Below are 22,214 nucleotides of genomic sequence, written 5' to 3'. Positions count from 1 at the left end.
TATTTATCTAATATTTTAAAAATAAATTTTTATTTTTAACATATTATAAAAGGATAATTTTTTTTTCTATTTTATTCATAATATTAATTCATTAAAAATATACAACAATAAATATGAATATTATAATAAATTAAATATTTTATTTATTATTTTTTAAAGAGCGTGTAAAGTCTACAGTGGTCGAGTAAAAGTGACACGAGGAGTATCATTTTTATAAATACATAATAGTACTACTTAATAAGCACAAAACAAACAGAACACAAACATTGATCATCATTAGGTTTCTTTTTTTGCCTGCTTTACTCTTTTGTGTTTTCAATTCCTTCCAATTCTATGTGGAAGAGAATTTAATTCACACCCCCTCACAAACCCTAGCTTCAAATCCCCCTATTTCTATAAATAGAACTCCACAACATACATAAAATTTAAATCCCTTTTCATAGTTTCACAACAATCTAGTTTTTATTGCATAAAGTTTGAATCTTTTTACATAATTTCCAAGAACCCAGTTTTTCTTGCATAAAGTTTGAATCTTTTTACATAATTTCCAATAATCTAGTTTTTATTACATAAAGTTTGAATCGTTTTTACATAATTTCCAATAATCTAGTTTTTATTACATAAAGTTTGAATCTTTTTCATATTTTCCAATAATCTAGTGTTTATTGCATAAAGTTTGAATTTTTTTCATAGTTTCGAGAATCTAGTTTTTATTGCATAAAGTTTGATTTTTTTTTTCCATTGTTTTCAAGAATCTAGTTTTATTTACATAAGGTTTGGGTCTTTTTTTTTTATAGCTTTCAAGAATCTTGTTAATTGCATTTGTTTTTTAAGGCAAATATGAGTATTGATTATGATGATCATAGAGGTGGAGGATTACATGTATCAGATGAAATTTTGGGTACTATTGTGCCAATAGTTGTGTATTGGTTATATTCAGGATTGTATTGTATGCTTGGTGGTATGGATAAATATAGATTGCATACTAAGAAAGATGAAGATGAGAAAAATTTGGTTTCTAAAAAAGAGGTTATTAAAGGGGTTCTTCTTCAACAGGTTGTTCAAGGTGTTATTGCCACAATTCTCTTCGCGGTTCGTAAACGCCATCACCCTTTTATTTGCATATAATTGTTTGTCTATTGCAGAATTTCTGTTTGAAACCATTTTTGGAGTTTGAGAATTGGTGATTTGCTGTATTGTTTAGTCTTGAATCGGGTTAATTAGTTTCCTTAACGGTCGTTTGGTTGCTGGTTTAGGAGGTGATTTATTCATGTATTAAATCATGCATAACGTGTAACATGTTTAGTAGTTTTTTTTTGTTTTTTGTTTTTGCGCTGTGTATAAAATTTAACACACTAAATATGGTGTTTGGTTAGCAATTTAGTATCCCGCATAACTAATACATGTATAAGTAATAAGGGAATCTACTTAATATTTTATGCAGGGTAAAAGATGGAATAACTAATACATGAATAACTAAACCTTGTATAACTAATCGCATAAATCTGACCAGCAACCAAACGACCCCTAGTTGCTTTCTTTTGGATTTTAGCCCGATTCGGAGTAAAGATAAATAAGAGGGATTGTCCTGGTTAATGGAGGAAGGTTGTGGTAAGTTGACTGTAAAAATAAATGAAATAGTTTAGCTATAATGAATACTTTGAATTGGATTGGAGGGTTCATTTTTTGGATCAGTTGGATATGGATGGATTATATACCTATCTAATTTGAAATTGAAGCATACTTGATTCGATGGATGGATTTGTTGACCTTTACTGGCGGCTACTATTGGGTTTTGATCAAAATTCGGAATTTCTATTGATCCTTGAGTTTAGATTTATGTGCAAATTTCCGTTTGTCCCAAAGTTTAGATTTTTCATGTTGCGAATTTCCGTTGAATTTTCCCTTTTTGGAGTTTGAGAAATTGTGAGAGCTGTATTGTTCCGACTTGAAGTGGGATTATTAGTTTTCGTATTAATTTCTTTTGAATTTGGCTAAGCATAGCTCGGTTCAAAGTCCAAATAAATAAGAGGGATCGTCTGGGGTAATGGAGGAAGTTTATCATCAAAAGTTAACTGTAAAACAAAAATAGTTTAGCTAAAATAAATACTCTGAATTGGATACAAAGCATTCATATTTTTTGAAGCATAGTTGATTGGTGATAGATGGGTTGACCTTTTCTAGTGGCTGCTATGTCGTTTTGATCGAAGTTCGGAATTTCTTTTGGTCTTTGAATTTGGGTTTAAAATATGTAGCTTGGTGAAAGCGATGTGCAATTATACTTGCGCGGTGTGTTCATACCCTGTGGTGGGCACAGTAGAGGAACTTGAGGAAATTGTCATAAGAGTGAATACTTTACCTTTTAGAATTTGGCACCCCGAGGCATATAAGGTTGGACGTTTCCTTATTGGAATATGCGGAGGATCTTCAGGGGTTTTACAAACATTTGTAATTAGTTTTTATTGCTGCATAAGTTTGTGGTTATTGCAGGACGGTGAAATTTTTATTGCAAAGTTCAGGATGCAGGACTTCTTATTGATGTCTACCCTACTGATTATAGATTTTGGCTGATACATGAACAGAGATACCACTTGTCTATGTAGCTGGTATAGATAGTTATTGGAATTATTCTTTATGAAGTATCCAAAAATTATAAACCTATGGAACACTAGTACCTTCTTTGTCTGAACTTATATGTTTAAACCTTCCTGTGGAGCCTTTCATCTGGTTAAGTGAACTTGGTAGTTAGAGAGAATCAGGGGTGGATTTGGAATCAGGAACTGGTAGGCATGCAACTCCTGCTTATTAATCAAATGGTTGTCGAAATTTGGTGAGGAGCAACGATTTTGGTATTTGGGCTGGATACAAACATCACGTGGCTTGGGCTTATGGAAACACATTTGCAGCTTATGGCCATTTTTTGAAACCAATAATAGAATTTAAGTGCGAGGTGTCAGGAGAACCAGATTCTGGCAGGATGCATGGATTAGTAGTACTCTATTAATGATGGCATACAAATATAGCAGCCAATTGGTGGTGGATTGCTCATATATTTATATATATTCTGTAAGCGAATATCTAGTCCAAATTATATACTTTGGAGATTGTTATTGGACTTTGGCTTTTAGAATGTCCCTTGCGTGATTGCAAAACTGAAACCATTCTTAGTTGTTCCATTATCAAGTAGGTCCATTTGATATCTTGTTCCACTTGTGCTCTCTCCTCTGATACTTCTTTACAGACTTTCTCATTGTTTCTGTTTGTATGCCAATGCATTTCTGGAATGTCAAGTCTGATCTTTTTATATTTGTTCTCTAAACTTTAATTGTTTCGAACAGGTCACAGGTAATGATGGTGACTCTGATGGAAATCAACATGCTGGCTTAGTTGGTTTCCTTGTTCTCGCTAGACAGTTATTTGTTGGCATGATGGTTTTAGATACTTGGCAATACTTTATGCATCGCTACATGCATCAAAATAAGTTCTTATACAAGCATATCCATTCTCAACATCACCGGCTAGTCGTTCCATACGCATTCGGAGCTTTGTACAATCACCCTTTAGAGGGTTTGATACTCGACACTATCGGTGGGGCCCTAGCTTTCCTTTTCTCAGGCATGTCACCTCGAGCTTCCATCTTCTTTTTCTCGTTTGCTACCATCAAGACGGTTGATGATCATTGTGGACTATGGCTACCCGGAAACCTATTCCATATCGTCTTCAAAAACAACTCGGCATACCATGATATTCATCACCAACTGTACGGAAGCAAGTATAACTTTTCGCAGCCTTTCTTTGTGACCTGGGATAGGATACTTGGTACGCATATGCCATATGCACTCGTGAATAGACCGGAAGGGGGTTATGAAGCTAGGCCTGCTAAAGATTGCAAGGATGACTGAGAAAAAAAAACTGTTAGTACATGTTTAAAAGTATGTACCACTGCAATTTTACCCAAGTATTTGCCTTTCTCAGTAATTTGTATATATTTATATATGTTTTTTTGCATATATTGATGTATAACCCTTTTTGAGGTTGAAAAAGAAAAAGGGGAAAATAATGTGTTTCTTTTTTAGTCATAATCTGGTTTTATAAAATTAGCTGTAGGCAGAGGACTGGAAGTTAAAGATTGTCTGGCAAATATATTTACCATTTTCCAAAAAAAGAAAAAAAGAAAAAGAAAAAAAGAGGAAGATTGTCTGGCAAATGGTTTGTATAAATCAAGTGATATCTTTTTGCTGAGTGTGCTCTGCCATAGCTATGCTTTTCCTCTAATAGCATGTTGAGTTGGTTGATATCTTACAACTTAGTTTAGTGTGAAACATGATTGTGGAAAGGTAAAAATTTCATGGGTACCATATTTTGGACGCCATTATTTAACCCTACTTAGTTTTTTAAGTTTGCAAGTCTACCCACTTCGGTACACTGAAGACATGCGGAAAGCTTAACTTTGGACAAAATGTCTTTGTATGACTGAATTTTAGGCATTTTTAGTTGAATTTCAGACAAAAATGATTGAACTTCAGATACCGCATGTCTGAAGTTGTTTCGAAGTGGATAGACTTGCAAAGTTTTAGTGGATAGACTTGCAAAGTTTTATGCACTGCATGTATGACTTAAATGATGATCCCAAAATTGGGTATTTGGGCGCTGGCCCGTGAAAAAAAACGAAGAGGAAGTTTCATTGTGTTTGATCATTTTCCTCCCTGGAAGTTCGTCTGGATTGTCCCTTGGAGAATTTTATGTTGGTTAACTGTATCAGGTTACACATCCATTGATATTTGTAGCTACTCACGTCCAGTAGTCTTTCTTATTTTGTTATCAGGTACTTTAATTTAGAAAAACTGCATGTCTCAGATAATTGAATACTTAAGCATGAAACAAAAAGACACGACATCCTTCATTTTCCAATCTTTGGACAATTACTAGAGTATCAAGACACTTCATGAGCATTGAGGGGTTTGGCGGGACATAATTGGGATCTCTATACACTTAATTAGAAGTTTTGGGTTTGAATCTCGGGAATGAAGAACCTTCCGTTGGAACGTTTTACCCCACTAGTTGGCTCACTTGCCGTGAATTCAAATTATTTGTACTAGTAACTTTCAAATACTGAATGGTTCGACAGTTCAATGAGCATTGAGGGGTTTGGCGGGAGATAATTGGGATCTCTATACACTTAATCAGAAGTTTTGGGTTTGAATCTCGGGAATGAGAAACCTTCCGTTGGAACGTTTTACCCCACTAGTTGGCTCACTTGCCATGAATTCAAATTATTTGTACTAGTAACTTTCAAATACTGAATGGTTCGACAGAAGAGGCTGCCACGAAGATCACTATATGTTATTTTGTAGATATCCTTTTGATGACCTGATGGTGTAATTTTTTTTTGATTATATATTGACGGTGTATATAACTTAAAACTCTCGCGCCAAACACCTTTGATGATAGGTTGATAGCATGCTAAGTGCTCTAACATTAGCAACACTGTGTGTGTTTGTTTTCTCAAATCAGTATTGTCTAAAAATCCAGTAAAGAACTCTGTCCATGTGACTTATTTAATAAAGATGCTACTAATCATATTATTCCATATTCTTCAATTGGTTGCACCTTTGTTTAATCACTCCAATTGGTGTCTTGGTTTAGCGGAGTCCAAAATTACTCTTCTATCTGATAATATGAACCCAGGGGTGATTTAGTAGCCGGTAGAGTTACGCAAGTATTAGTAATGGAGAGATTAGTTACGGAAGAATTTATGTATTATTTTATATGGAGTTTAGTTATTCCATCTTCTAATCTGCATAAAATGATACATAAATTTCTTCATAACTTATACATGTATTAGTCATGCAGGTTTGCAATTCAAACACCGTATTAGGTGTGTTGAATTTTATACATAACAAAAGGATACAGCCAAATGTAGTACTACTTATGTATAATCCAATACATGAATAACTTAGCTCTTAACTAACTACCAAACTATCTCTTAAGTTATACTCGTAATATATGTTATAGTTTCTAGCCTCTTCTTGATGGATCTTTGTGTTTATCTTCAATAGATTAATAGTGATTTGACAATGACATGAGGATCATGGCAATTAGTCGGTCAGATCCATTAGAGGGTCCCTTCATTCATTAAACAAACGTGTATAATAAGTCGTGTTTTCTTTTTCAAAGTGACTGGGATGATGTTTATTGTTGGATAAAATATCTAGTGATATAGTTTACAGATGATAAAATTACCTAAGCCTACACCTTGCTAGGACACATAAACCGATCTTCGCGGCAGCTCAACGCAATCAGCGGCATAAAGCCAAAAATTAATAAGATATCATGAATAGTTTAAAAAAAAATCATACATTTTTTCAAAAATCACTCTTTTAGCCTTTTTGGATGCAAGTTATAAATTTATCCTTTTAAGGATTAGTTGATTCAAACATTTTCTAATGAAAAATAAAATTAATTGATTCAGAAAAATGAAGTTTAAAATGGAATATGAAATTGTCATAAACAAGAAAAAGGAGAACAATATACAGGAAGAAGGGAAAAGCAGGATAAACCAGGTAGATATATGTACTAATTAATGAGAAATATAAACTTAATCTAATTTTCTCACTCATTTAAACAACTTAAACTGCATAATTAGAAAAATAGTATATTATATAAAATTAAATACCATATTCAAGTCTTTTTAATTTAAAATTTAAAATTTTATTGTGTGGTGAAATAATAATGCATTAAATCTTCTTTCCATATTATATAAGTTTTATTTCAATATATCAAGTTACAATTAATTCTAATTCTTGAGCAAAGGTTTTTTATAACTGCGAAAAAATTACTACACGTATCACGAAGTTACAATTAATATTTGAAAAATGTCCTTAATTCTTTATAGACATTAGGAACATATATTTTTTTTTTTCGTATTTAACTACTTAAATCTTCATACATACCAATAAGATTTTTGACAATAAGAATCAAAGATATTATATCGCAACAAATGACTAATATTTTATTAACTTGAGAAAACCTTTCCAAATACATAGTGTACAGGGTTATTGAAAACACAACAACAATGGAAATTCTCTGCAATACTCTTTCTTTTCACTGAGATTCTATCTTTCCCCATGCTTGAAAAACTAGTTATAGAGGATTGTTTCTATTTCGAAGATATCCCTTCAAGCTTTGTGGATATCCCAACACTGAAGTTGATTACATTGAATGGCGGCAGTAAGTCACTTATGAATTCAGCTCTAAACATTAAAAGAGAAGCCCAAGATACAACAGGATGTGATAGTCTCCATGTTCATGCCTAAAATATACTAACATATAATGATAAGTGATATCATAAGTATGAGAAACGCGCAAGAAGAAATGCTCATCCAGCTGGCGGGAGGATATGTCACGAGACAGGCCAATGGAGATGTGAAATTCTCATACATTTACTACGTACTATCGCTACAGACGTGAGTATTTCGGACGGAACAAATGGCTATCAGAGAGTTGGGAATCATTCAAGATGGAAGCTTCACTAATTTATGTAAGACTTGAGAGGTGATGAGACTCTAAAGTGATTAGTGTTGAAAATAATAACATGAGATACATTAGGTCTTTGTATACTAGGAAATACTAGGAGCAAATATCACTTTTGAAGAAAATGTTGCATTTTGTAATAGCAAATTGATTCCCATTTCGAAATATCAGAATCAGTCTCGGAACCCCTTCCTTAGCTTTTTTGCACCCCCGACTTAAAGAAAGAACATTATCTTTGTAATTTTTTTAGTATACTAAAGTTCAAACTGCATATTGATAGTTTTGTAATATGCCATTCATGCTTTGGGATGACGTTGTAGAAAATTATCATTGAGAAAAATGAGGCAAATTTCTTACATTATGGGAACTGTGATATATATAGGATTATACTCCCTTCAAGAAAAACTTTATCAAAACTAAATCATTAATTCGAACGACGTTTTGGCATGGCATCGTTTGAGTTTTATTTATTTTTCTTTCATTCTTTATAATTTGTCCCTCTAGTGTCTATGTTATAGTAGCAGCTTATGCAACAACTTTCATTACCTGATGTTCTTCGGATCAAGGAGGTATCCATAGCAGCTAAACTATTAATCAATGCCGTCTTCTTATAATTTTTGTCCTTTGCCATAGCTACATAGATACATGAATGAAAGGAGTTGTTTTGCTATGTGGAGTGCTTGATTCTGCATTATTGTCAGGATAGCTATTGGTTAGATTATCTGCAAGCTAATATGTTAGGAGGATTTCAATGTCTTTTCCGTTTTGCAATTAGCAGATTTTCCAAAAAGTCTGTCACAAGTTCTATTAGTACTTCATACCATGGATTAATGGATACGTTGTTAGTTGTTTGCCTGCTTTTCTTATCATATTTGAGTTTTGTTTTCTGTGTTGGAAGTGCAACACATTTACCATAATCGTAGAGCGTAAGTCTTCCATATTTGATTTTTCTCTTTAGGAAAGAGCAGAAATGTTGGAGAACTATCCCACTAAACTATACGGGAACTATATGATGGATTATTTAGAAAGAGGGAAGTATAAGATGCTTTGAAGATACAATTATACATATGATAAAAAGCAAGCAATTATATATTCTTTTTGTCTTTTTAGTGTAAAGAGGAATTAATTAGGAGTGCAGAATCTCTTCTAGGCACACTTAAATCAATGTTGCTCTAGATAGACTGATGTGAAAGTGGGTTCCTCTTGTAAACATGCCAAGCACAATTCATAATGTATATGTAACACGTACGTATTACTTGACTTCTGAAAAAAATAAAAAAGATTATGGACTTCTACTGTGAATTTAAATAAGGTATCATAAATGAAAACTTAGAAGTTATGATAATTGGTAGAGTTTATAATTTAGTTAACAAGATAGCTAGGTTGAATATAACATTAAATTTTATCGATTTATGATCGACTTGCATGTCATTATTTCGAAAAATATTTTTCTTTTTTTCTTTGTAGCTTTGAGATCATAACCGCTCGTTTGGTTTGTGAACAATCCAACAAAACATAGTTGGCGAGTCGCTTTACCATTTCTGCCGCTCAAATATTTTAGTCCGGATTTTTCATTAAACTTAAAAATACCATCTCTGAACTAATTTTTAATATCAGCGTGAAAATAGCCTATTTTTGTTATTTTTTCTTCTTGTTTCTGTGACTTATCTGTCACATAATGAACTACTTCATGTACATCGAACATTTCCTTTTTTGAATTATATTGAACAATAAACTTTTCAAATCTACAAGGCAGATAATTTCAGAATCTATGGAATGAGAAAAAATTATCGTCATGTTTGCATTACCAAGGCTGGATTGAGAGTTGGAGACTTCATAGCTACGATTTCATCCCAATATTTTTAGAAGTAATAATGCATGTATATTCAAGATCCCATACTAGAAATGAATCAGATTCTAATCAAGAAGGTTCACTTGAATTGAATATATTACAAGATCCGTTCTTCTGAGGAAAAAAGAACTGCTCCCAAGGATACATCAAAAGTTTCAGAAGGACTCATCATGTAATGAGCTTCAAAGAGAGGAAAGAACAATAAATGAATACAAATGTTACAAAGCATAATATCGTACAGTATAATTTATGGATCCATCAATAGAAAGTTAAACATACACCAAAAATTTCATGTGGTGAAGTTTCTGCGCCATAAGCCACCGATTACTCTTGATAATCAACGTTTTGATCCTCGCGATATATTGCAAATGCATCGATCAGTAGCACCATTACCATCTTCGAGGCCATCTTATCGTGTGGATGTGGAATTATTATCCCCCACAGTCCAGTATTTTTTGACTGCTACCAGTATTTTTTCGGGAACAAGGGGGCCGTCTTCATGATCCATCAATTTAAAGTCCCATCTCATACCTCCTATTATCTTCTTCACCTTAATTAGCACGTCTACGTCGTCCCTCAGAATAACAGCGCCTTCTGGCCGCAAAATACGGTCCATCTCTAAGAGAATGTCTTCAAAGTCACACCTCCATGATTTCAAAAAATAAAGTCAATAGAGGAATGTTAGAACACTAATTTGGCCACAAGCACAAGGGCAAATTTTGCTAACCGAATTGTATTCTGGAACCTTTTTCCATAATAAAGGTGACAGCAGCAACAAGAAACAATAGTTTTATGCATAATCAAAACAGACTTGCTAAACTTGACAATTACGAACATAGTGTGCCGACGGAAAATGCGAGTTGGTCTAATAAAAGACATCAATTTTATGCATTATATAGTATTTTTGCTAGTTGCATAAAGCTCAGCTTCAGAATGGGATTCAAAGGAAGCAATTACCTGTACTCTTTCTGCTCAATTTATAAGATGGTATTTACTTTTGGCCGAGTTTAGGAAGTTAATTTGAGTTATATATATTATATTGGTTATATTGAAGGTAACATATATTAAAATAATAGTTGAAAAGTTAGTTTGATAAGGAAGCCATCATATTGAAGCTTGACAATTGAATAGTTTGATTCTTTAGAATTTTTGGTAGTTGTAAAGGTTGCATAGAAATGGAATCATTTTAGGAAGTCCTAAAATGGATATTTGAAATAGTGCCATAAAAATATACCACTGACTTATTCCTTTATTTCCAGTCATGTCAGATCTTTTTATTTTTCAGTGCTGAAGGAGGAAACAGCAAATATTTGTGATGTGCAATTCAAGTCACCATTGAGCCAATTAGGCAGGACTTACGATACACAAAAATTTTCACCAGTTGTCCTTTTTGGAACAACTATTTAGTAAATGGCCCTCTTTTTATTTCTCTTGCAACTTATGCACCTTTTTGACCATGATCTAAGGATCTCTTTTGAACAGACTGAAAATCTTATGAGAAAACGTTAGACCGCGGTCTAAAATTTTGTAGTTATTGCAAATGTTAAGCAACAGTCTAATGTTTAGTCTGTAAGTTTGAGAAATATATGAGCAAACATTAGATCCGAGTCTAACATTTCCGGAAGGGTAATTTCTTAAAGGCCTATATTTGCACAACTCAAAAAAATAGGCACAAAATCTAAATGGGGGCCAAAGAAAGCGACATTTGCGTAAATCAGCCTACAATACAACCTTTGTGAAAGAGGTTGGCATCCAGCCCCATTTTTAAGAGCCACGATACTATCTAAGGCTCTTGATCTCAAGGGCAAACAAACTGAAACGCTTAAGTACTAAAAACAGAAAAAAAAAAAAAAGAAGAAGAGGGAACACTTACTTGTCCTTGTATAAACTGAAAAGACCATTAGCATGAATGAGATCATACGTCCTTGGGTACGTAGAGAATGCTTCACACCTGAAACACAAGATAACAAAATTAGAGAGGTAGCTTTCAGCAGGGGATGTGGAAGAGAGAATCACTGAATAAAGTAAATCAACAGTTGGAACTCCTCATGAAGGGACAAAGTTAGACAAAAACAATTTGTTCAAAACGTAGCCGGCATAGGATTGATATTCATTTCTCCATTCCACAGCGCAGAAAAGATTCGGTAAAAATGCAGCAACTTATATTGTTGTATGTAGGTGTGTTGTGTGCATATGTGTAATTAAACTTTAAAACCCTCAGATATTTACGGCCTCTTATATTTGGTTCTTCACTCAAAAGATTGTGACTTTAGTATATCCTCTTAAGGTTATGTTAACTACTATACTTAAACCAGAAGTATTAAGTGCAAACTAACATAGAAAGGAAAGTAACATTAAATCAAGGTATTTTATAGCCTGTTTGGCCAAGCTTCCAAAATTTGCTTATTTTGAGTAATGCTTTTTGCCAGCATTGCTTTTCGAAAAAGTACTTTTGAAAAATAACAGTTTGTGTTTGGCTAATAAATTTGAAAAACACTTTTGCCAATATTAGAGCAGAGCTTGTGCTTGGCCAAGTTTTAAAAGTGTGGGGAAAAACTACTTTTTTAAGCTTCAGAAAAACAACTTTTGCTACTAGTCAAAAACACTTATTTTTCTCCTAAAAGCTTGGCCAAACACATCAACTCTCTAATATAAGGGCTTTTGGCTGCCCAGAAGCTTGGCCAAAGAGCCTATTACTTTCATATTACAATTCATTCATTTTTCTGAAAGCCATTGATATAAAACAAAGGATTCCTTTGATGGTCCTTTGCATTTACAACCAAAAGACTAGAGAATACAAGATTAATAATCACAACAACAAAAATCAAGTGGCAACAGCACAGCAACTTTCTGTAAACGAAAAACTGTTGTCCTTGATCAGTTACCAAAACCACAATTTATATCAGATAACTAAATAATTGAGCATATAGAGAGAGGAAGCCTAACCAGTCATGATAAATTCCGATAAGCCCTCGTTCATACACGACTCCCAAGGTATTTTTCTCGGCTATCGTAGGCATAACATTCATAACCCACAACTTGGGAGATTGAAGAGCTGCAGCAAAACCTCCAAGCCCAGAATTCATGTCCATGATATTACGGTACCTTCCTGTGTCGATGAGTTTGTTAATTTTCTTATAAGCACTTACATGCTTCTTCCAGTTTTTGTTGTCTTCCAGATATGCCTCAACGGAGACTCCAGAAACTAGTCCGTTAGCAATTCTTGGGGGAATAGCAAAAAGTCTCTCAGGGAATGGCTTTAGACCCTTGTCATCACCATTGCCTTTGCTTGGTGTTACGCATGCTTCCATTTTGTTGTACCTGATCAACAGAAACAAAATAACTGAATCCATGAAACTTGATTTCAATATTGAGCTTGCGGTGCAATGTATGCATCATTAGATGCAACGAAAGAGTTTATCCTTTTAGAGGGTGTTCGGCTAAGGTGGTCAAACTAGCTGATAAGCACTTTTAACTTATATACTCATTTGGTAAACACCAAAAACGCTTAGAAGTTCAAATTAGCAATAAGCCACAAGTTAGTCATTCCCAACTTATGGTTTTACAACTTATAAGCACTTATAGTTGACCAGAGACTTTACGATTGTATCCCTAATATCTTTTGGAATCTCCAAAATATTCTTCCTAAAACATAATTCTAAGTTATTTCTCTATCATATTCCCGCCATTCGTCCTTTTTATGTAACAATACTTATAAATTTATTTTTCTGGAAACAGTGTTGAGGACATTTCGGTCATTTTAATAGAAAAAATTCTTATTGGCATCTTTTTACCAAACACATTAACTGCATATTTTTAATTTCAGCACTTTTATCCAAGCACGTTTCACCACTTGATGCTTATCAGCCACTTTTAATCAGCTAATCCAGACGGGCTCTATTCACTATGGTTGAAGGGGCTAGCCTAATAGGGTTAATGTTGTAAGCGCACAAGGTAAAATATCCACCATTTCAGATTATCACAAAACTGTTAATTGTAGAGACTTCTATATCTTTCCGTGTACTGAGACCTTCTTGAACCACAATTCGTCTTAGTAAAATAGTTTACATCATTCCAAAAAGTACTTATATAGTTTTAGCATTGATGATATAATCGATATTTTTGAGAATTTTTTTTTATCTTAATTTTTTTTTTTTTTTGAGAATATATAATCGATATTTTGAAGACACCAGAAGAGAAAACTTGATTTAAAGTAGCATGAATTTTCCACTGGGAAGCAAAAAGCACATTCTCTTTAGCTTTTTGTTGCAGTACGAGAGAACTTCTAACAATAAAACTCAAGTAATTAGAATGATGATGTACCAGACGTCATCTGGATCTGCAGATTTACAGAGTGCAGCTTCAGAATCTTCTTTTCCAGAACGGCATGAGTCAGCATCCATACTTTTCTGCCATATAGCAGTTTCTCCCTTCTGGGATTTTTTCTCCCAGCAAAGACGTTTAGCAATCTCTTCAATCTTTCTTTGTTCTTCCTGAAGTTCCTTCTTGGGACGCTGCCAGGCCTTGTAATTAGTCTTCCAATTGATCGGAGGACCAGAAAGCACCCAGTAGCCACCAGGTCGAAGAACTCTATCAACTTCCATCATGAGGATTCCATCTGCATCAAGAAAGATAAGTATGCCTTTGGCCAAGATTCCAAATATTTTTTCACTTTATTTGGAACTTATGAAGTTGGAGTTGAAGATGGATTTGTGTTTTGCAAAGGAGACAAGAGAGCACTTTATCTGGAATTTCTGAAGTTGGAGTTGGAAAACAGGTTTGGAGCACTTCTCCAACTTTGGAATCCAACTCCAAGTTGGATTTGGAAATTTATAACCAAACACTGATTTTGAAATAAGGTGAAAAGTTATTCCGGAAAAAAGTGAATAGTTTTCATGGCCAAACGGCTCCTAAGATATGCAACAAATGAACTGCTACCGAAAATGTTAAGATTTCAACAGACCATAAAGAAAAAACAAGTAAAAGGAGAAGAGTAAAACCAGATGTCTTCCAAAATTTTAAAAGGTTACACTTTTTCAGAAAACAATTCGTTATCAAGAAGTTATTCTTACTACCAAACCACATTCATACCAGCAGCTCCCCATGGGATTAGACAACGAGAACAATGAGCCATATCAAAGGCCTTAGATGGATATGGCATTTTGACTGTTCCTAGTACGCCAATAACAGCAGGTACACCCCTCTCAAGAGCAAACTGAACCTGAGCTTCATGTGAGTCTCTTGGAGCAAATGACATTGCAATGACATTCCTTTTCCAAAGATAAGCACCCCAACTTGCAACCTGGTATCATAAAGCATTCTTAGTCAAAACAGCCAACAGAGTTACAAGAAATATTCTCCAAGTAGGAACTGAGACACAGATATCTTTGGGCTTTTCCATTTTTGGCCCGTCGTCCGAAATTAATTACGGGCAGTAGCCAAAATATACATAACATATACAATGATTGTATGTATATTATATGTATATTTACGTATACAATATGTATATTTATACTTCATATTCAAAAACTATACATTTGCTGGCTATTACTTTTTTGAGCGGTCCAAAAATGTAATTATCTTACAACCTGATATCTTTTTGCTATAAGAGAGGTTTTCACAGTAGAAAACCTACCCCGCAACCAGTGTCCAGAGCAGTCCGAACAGTTCCATTTTGAATTGGGATTACTGAAGCAAGCTGATCAATATACTTATCTGCTCCTTGAGGAAACTGTGTCCCTCCTCCAGGAAACCTAAACACATTACCTTCATACTGAATCCAGTTTTGAATGGCCTTCTCGACCGTCAAGCTCTTATACGGAGCGTTGGCATATGGAACATAATCCCGACTTTTTGGCCATGGGAATGGGGTAACATACCCTTTAGGTGCCGGAATAAGGCAACGCAACTTCTTTTCTGGAGGCGGACAATGCCTTTCTCGATAAATCATATTTTCCCTTGGGAATTTCATAGCAAGTTTTTGATCTTGACATGGTGTATGATCAGTGTAACGAGGATGACATGGCTTAAATTCTTTTATTTCTGTTTGTGAATCATCAATACTACCTGCTTGGCCACCATGACTAGTCTCGAAATTGAGATTTGGTAGGATATTGCAGTTCTGACCACTCTTGGTGACTGCCAGAGCTATATTATCTCCCTTCCCAATGCCACTTCTTTGCCATGCCCCGAGCAAATAGAAGAAGCAACAGAGACCAGCTACTATTAAGATTGACACAGAAGTTCTGGTCCTATTGTCCCCTGAGCTTTTGTTTGCCATTGCTGTCCTGAAATGATTTCAACGCGGAGTTAGGAAAGCAAAGGAAATTGAATTCCGATGCACATGTGTTTTTAAATGTGTTAGAAGTACATGCATCCAGACATCACACCTTATACTGAAAATCACCTCAATTTAGGATAAAAAGTTCGTAGCTAGATCAGAGCTCAGTTCTACAATAAGTTGCTCATTGAGGTCTCAAAAGATCATATCTTTTGATACCAAATGCTGTTTAAGATTCTAGAAATTAGAAGAAGTCAATTAAAGCTAATTTGAAAGGAAAATCAAATAAAGCCCTTTTTTCTCCCTGATATTCCATTAACTACAAATTAAGGTAGCAGGAGATCACTACTGAATTTGAACACCCTAGCTTTATACTTACATCAAAATCAAATCTTTTACTAATTTGACAGTTCTTTTACACAGAAGTTTAACAAACCAACCTATAAATCAATATTTCAAAAAATAGGTTGTCTTAGTTTCCTAAATAATAAACAGATATACTAACAAACAACAATGTACTAGTACACCACCCAAAGCTACCAAAAAAAAAAGAACTTGAATCCAAGAACTGATAAAATGCTCAAAACTGCAAGTTTATCATACTTTAACTACACTAACAAGCTATTACTATGATAGCCCATAAGAAAAGATTTGAACTTTGTACTGTAAATGGGAAAAGTGAAGTCCCACTTGACAAATGAATCAATTAAACTGATAAGAAAGATAGGAACTTTATAATCCAGAATTCTAATGATTAAATGAAAGATCAGCTATAGAAGGTTAAATAAACATACCAATGGCATGAAAAAAGTTTCCCACACTTCCTTAATGACCTTTCAACTCTGCTTTATTTTGCTTTGTAAGCCCAGACCTCAGATATGAGATATGGCTTTCAAATTAACCAAAATAATTTTGATTTTCAAGAATATCTACAAGTATAGATCAAATTTAGAGCCCGTTTGGATTGACTTATAAGTTGCTTATAAGCTGTGTTTTTAGCTTTTTTGAGTGTTTGGCTGGCCAGCTTAAAGTCATTTTGTGCTTAAATAAGCTCAAAAAAATAATTGAGCTCATTTAACTTAACTTATTTAAAGCAGTTTATAAGCTAAAAACGACTTATAAACTAAAAAAATAAGTTAGACTAACTAATTTTTTTTTTTTAGCTTATAAGTTATTTTCGACTTATAATAGGCATAAGTCCATCCAAACATGCTTTTACAAGTCACTATCTCTGTCTTTACAACACTCAGTTGTTACAACACTAAGTTGTTTTACATGTTTTTTTTTTCTCTTTAGGGGGAGTGGGGGTTTCCTTTTAATAATAATCATATCAGTGGGGTCCTTTGCACTTATAACTTATTTTGAGTTGGTCTTTAGTTTATTCCTTCATATATAAAAAAAATGCAAAGGTATTATATTTTGATATTATCTCACAAATTATGTCATGATTTCAGTTTCCAAAGAACTTATGTTTGAGCTCGGTTGCTAATAAAGGAAAAAAAAAATTAAAGACCATCCCACTTAAGGGTAAAAATTACTCCCTCCGGCTCATATTATTTATCCACTTTTTCATTTACATGTCTATTTAGTAGGCGTTTGGACATGCGGTTTGAAAGCAGGAGATAAAATTAGCGTTTGGACATGCATTTCATCTCATGGTTTCAAACCCCAAATCATCCCAAAAGGCATGATTTGGGGTTTCAAACCATGATTTCAGAAATTTTAAATATAAAATTTGATCCATAAGTTTATATTTTATTAAAAAAGACTCATAAGTTGGTAAATATTTTTAACAATTACTCCCACTAACCATTTACTAACCTCATTAACTTCCACCAACCTTTATTTATGTTTACCACGTGGGAGGATTATATTAAAGAGTAGTTACATTACTGTTCATGTTAAAATTTTCATTTTTATTGAATTAAAGTTTAATCGATGTTGTATTTCTTAGAAAGGTCTTCTAGTAGTGTATTAATTTTGTTATGAACTATGACTTGCTCATTTGGTGAGATTGTATAAGAATTGAGAATGTTTTGATAGTTTTCACAACTTGTGATTTTTTATGTCGATAAGAGAAAATACAACTTAAGATATCCAAATTACATGTTCAAACATGGTATCAAATCGTGGTTTGAAACCATGTCCAAACGGCTCCTTAGAAATCATAAATAAATGTGTGTTTTTACTACGTATATTACACTTATCTCTCTCCCATTAATTTCATTCTAATCAATATTGTTTACTCTAAAAAATAATTAAAGTTAAGGTCAAAATAGAATCTTTTAATTAATTCTATCTTAATTTTATAAACAAACAAATATTTTGAACGAATATTTTTAGTAACGTGGACAACTAATAAAAGGGAGTAAAGATCAACCTATTTTAAGGACAAAACGTGCAAGTTTATGTTTGCACGATTACCCTTCAAAGACACTGGTCTTTATTTTTTGCCTCTCAAATTGGTAGTATTTAATTTTTGTCCTTTGCCTAATATCATGAAGTTTGGGGTTCGAACCCCGGTTCAATAAAAAAAAATCACAAGGCAGAGTTTTGTAGTAAAATTAGGCTTATTCGGATCAAAGTTAGGCTTCAGGCAGAGTTTTGAATGCAAAATTCTACCTCAGGCAGAGATTCCAACTCTACCTTAAGGTAGAACTCTCTGTTTAAGGTAGAATTTTACATTCAAAACTTGAGGTAGAGTTTTGCATCAAAACTCTGTTTTGCGAATTCAAACTTCTGCGTTGCATTTTTTTTTTATTGAGCTGAGATTCGAACTCATAACCTCAAAGTATTAAGCGAAGGACAAAGATTAAAGACCATCGGACAAAAATTAAAGACCATCAATTTGAGGGGCAAAAATTAAATACCAGTGGCTTTGAAGGGCAATCCGCACAAAAAAAAAATGTATGGGATAGCATAGCGCTATAGAAAGTAATATGTGCTCCATTGATGTAGTGGTCGGCAGGATGAACGGTTTGAGATCAAAGATATTGGTGAATCACGTACGTTCATGGTATAAATAGTGATTTTAGTCTTTTAATTAGAGTATATATCGCGAGACTAAGCGGGCGTTTGGCCATAAATTTTAAATAATTTTCACTTTATTTTATGGAGTTGTAATTGAAGACAGAATTGTGATTGCTTATATATTTTTATTTTTATACATGAACGTACTTAAATACAATTTTAAAAGTGAAAAATGGGTGAAAAACAGGTTATAAACCGTTTTCTAAATTTAAAAAAGACAACTTAAGTTGGATTTAGAATTTTTATTGACAAACATTGATGTTCAAATAAAAAAAAATATTCTGAAAAAAAAAAAATTATAGCCAAAGGGATCCTAAAGCAGTCTGTTTTAAGTCCTTCATTTATATCACAATTGTTGTTATAATCAATAAAGTTAAATTTTTTTGAAAAATAATTCAAATTGAGAGGCGACCCCCCTAGTGAATTGATGGTACCTAGTGGCATATGTAGAGTTTTTTTTTAGTAAGTAATGCTAACGTTTTAAAAAGTGAATATTTATTATAATGACAAATGATGTTATTTTTAATATCTATCAAGTATTTTCATTTCACTTAATATTTATATAAAAAACTTATTAAAGAAAATCATTTATTTCTCTTTTGCAATCTATCTTCCTCTCGCCGATTAGGTGTGTATTAGCCACACTCTGAAAATATCGAGGGTGTAAAAGGTTGACTGCGGTCAACACATGTGTAAAAGAGATTTTGTCTCAAGTAGTTGGCGTAGATGGTGATAGTTTAGGTAGAAAAATAGAACAATTGATAGTTGGTGTAGTCAGCTTCGAGATGTGTTTTAATTATGTAATACATAGATGGTGATAGTTCAAGTAGAAAAAAGAAATAGTTAATAGCTGAAATATGAAACTCGCAAAAAAAGTAATAGTTTAAGTGCGTTTTTTATCATGAACTCTAAAATTAGAGTAGAAATCGTGAGACTAAAGTGTGCGTTTTGTTTTAAATCCATTTACAATCACAATTGTTGCCATAACCAATAAAGTTGAAATTTTTAGAAGTATATTCGAATTGACTTGATGGTATCTAGTAGCATACGTAGAATATTTTGTAAGTAATGCTACATTTTAAAAAGTGAATAAATCAATATAATGACAAATGATGTTATTTTTAATATCTATCAAATATTTTCATTTCACTTAATATTTATATAAAAAACTTATTAAAGAAAATCATTTATTTCTCTTCTGCAATCCATCTTCCTCTCGCCGATCAGGTGTGTATTAGCCACACTCTGAAAATATCGAGGGTGTAAAAGGTTGACTGCGGTCAACACATGTGTAACAAAGATTTTGTCTCAAGTAGTTGGCGTAGATGGTGATAGTTCAGGTAGAAAAATAGAACAACTGATAGTTGGTGTAGTCAGCTTCGAGATGTGTTTTAATTAAGTAAAACATAGATGGTGAATGTGATAGTTCAAGTAGAAAAGAAAATAGTTGATAGCTGAAATATGAAATTCGCGAAAAAGTAATAGTTTAAGTGTGTTTTTGATCATGAACTCTAAAATTAGAGTGGAAATCGTGAGACTAAAGTGTGCGTTTTGTTTTAAAATCCATTTACAATCACAATTGTTGTCATAACCAATAAAGTTGAAATTTTTAGAAGTATATTCGAATTGACTTAATAGTATCTAGTCACATACGTAGAATATTTTGTAAGTAATGCTAACATTTTAAAAAGTGAATAAATCAATATAATGACAAATGATGTTATTTTTAATATCTATCAAATATTTTCATTTTACTTAATATTTATATAAAAAATTATTTTAAAAAAATCATTTCTTTGTCTTTTGCAATTCATCTTTCTCTGGCCGATCAGGTGCGCATTAGCCACACACTGAAAATGTTGAGGGGGTAAAAAGGTTGACCGCGGTCAACGCCTGTGTAACAAAGAATTTATCTCAAGTTCCAAAGATATTCTATGTACACAATCTTTCAGTTATATGAATGATGATGGTAAATAATAATAATAGCACAATAAGTCAACTTCCATATTGTGTAATTTTCCGTCATTTAACCTAAACTCAACCCAAAAAATGACTTTTAACCCAGAAACGTCCAGTATCGTATAAGGAACCACAACACATTCCCTCAATAATGTGGGACTTAATATAAACTAATCATTTTCGTACTCATGATTATACTTTTAGACTGGTCAAAGCAAACTCATGATATGTTTCTTACTTCTGTGGTTAAAGAAAGAGTTCCATCTTATAGGAACAAAGAAAAAACAACAAAAATCATTACGTCTCAAAGAAACCAATGAATTCAAACTGATTTATCAGACAAACACAAAAAGTAATGAATTCAAACTGATCAAAACATCAAATGTGTGAAAAAGAAAAGGTAAAAACCGGAGAAAGGAAAATAGTTCTTTGTTTTTTTCAGAGACAACACTGTTTGTTTGTACTTTGCCTACCTTCATATTGAAGCCATTATCTACTAGCTCCCTAGTCTTAACTATATACACATAACCTATGTTGCTCGGACTTTTCAAAAATATCGTCAGGTGCATGTCGGATCTTTCAAAAGGAGTGCATCTTTAGAGGACCAGACACGAGTTTAGCATCATTTTGGAGAGTCCGAGCAACATTGTATCGTACTCACAGAACTATCCAAAATGCGAAGATCAGCAAGCATATATAGTTTTACCATATTGAACTTGGCACAAATGGCAACTCTTTTCACTATGCTTCTTGTAAAACAGGACATTATTTTTCTCAGGACCTATTGTGAATGGGATTTGATCCTTTTCGAACTCTTCGTTTGCTCGAGCTATTCGGATCAAATGTGTTGTTGGTTACTGTTTCTGGCTTGAAATTTGTGTTCACTTCCTTCGTGACTAATCGCGCGAGCATACACTGCTGTTTTGTGCAGCATTTTAAAGCAAGCTGTGAACTTGTTATAGAGGAAACTTTTTCTGGAAGAACTGCTAATAGTCCTATACAAATGAAAAGGACAATATGTTTATGAGTACTAAAAAACATGGTTATTTCTGGTGTATGGAAAAAAATCAGCACCCTTTAGATCAATATAAGAGACTAAGCATTTCTAATAAGGGGATCTTTTGTCTGTTAATATGAGCTTTCTAGTTTATTCTTATAGGATTTGGAGGGGACACTGAGAAGCATAAAAGCAGGAAGGGCTCAGAGTATGTCAAGAAGTTTTAGATCATCCTAATCATCAAAGACGGATTCAGATTTTAAGTTTATGAATTCTGAATTCTTGGACAGGACAACAACTCAGTTCGGGATAAATTATTTAACTAAAACCAAAAGATACTGAATTTTGCCTAACCCGGAGATCTTACCCTGCTAATCATAAATGTGCAGCTTAAGCAAATTAAGGCTGTTATAAAAGGAATATCACTATAGGTTGAATAAAGGCCTTGGAACAACATCTTTGAGAAGCTAAGCATCTTTTTTCACTTGTTTCCCATATGTCTCAATCATTAGCTTTGCCTTTTGTCTTCTAATCTAGGAGTAGGACCAATTTTGGTCACTTGG

The 22,214-nt window shown here is 33.3% G+C and overlaps 2 protein-coding genes across 3 annotated transcripts; one reads left to right on the top strand and one right to left on the bottom strand.

Moving 5' to 3' along the window:
- The first annotated feature begins 237 nt into the window (after window positions 1-237).
- Window positions 238-4,242, top strand: LOC132626090 (sphinganine C4-monooxygenase 1-like). Its single transcript, XM_060340830.1, has 2 exons — window positions 238-1,092; window positions 3,339-4,242. The coding sequence occupies exons 1-2, from the start codon at window positions 841-843 to the stop codon at window positions 3,900-3,902; spliced, it is 816 nt and encodes a 271-aa protein (XP_060196813.1). The 5' UTR covers window positions 238-840; the 3' UTR covers window positions 3,903-4,242.
- A 5,206-nt stretch (window positions 4,243-9,448) lies between these two features.
- LOC132626089 (probable methyltransferase PMT2) lies at window positions 9,449-16,635 on the bottom strand. 2 transcript variants are annotated; one of them, XM_060340828.1, is made up of 7 exons: window positions 16,460-16,635; window positions 15,021-15,672; window positions 14,477-14,687; window positions 13,709-14,003; window positions 12,332-12,706; window positions 11,259-11,336; window positions 9,449-10,029 (listed from the first exon to the last, which is right to left on the bottom strand). In XM_060340828.1, exons 2-7 carry the CDS (start codon window positions 15,663-15,665, stop codon window positions 9,795-9,797), a joined length of 1,839 nt encoding a protein of 612 aa, XP_060196811.1. In that variant the 5' UTR covers window positions 15,666-15,672; window positions 16,460-16,635; the 3' UTR covers window positions 9,449-9,794. The 2 variants fall into 2 exon arrangements, with proteins under 2 accessions (XP_060196811.1, XP_060196812.1); XM_060340829.1 differs by lacking the exon at window positions 16,460-16,635 and adding an exon at window positions 16,269-16,404.
- Window positions 16,636-22,214: the final 5,579 nt, after the last annotated feature.

The sequence above is a fragment of the Lycium barbarum genome, chromosome 2, assembly GCF_019175385.1.
Source record: "Lycium barbarum isolate Lr01 chromosome 2, ASM1917538v2, whole genome shotgun sequence".
Taxonomy (NCBI): Eukaryota; Viridiplantae; Streptophyta; class Magnoliopsida; order Solanales; family Solanaceae; genus Lycium; species Lycium barbarum.
This window is presented reverse-complemented; position numbering and strand designations above follow the sequence as displayed.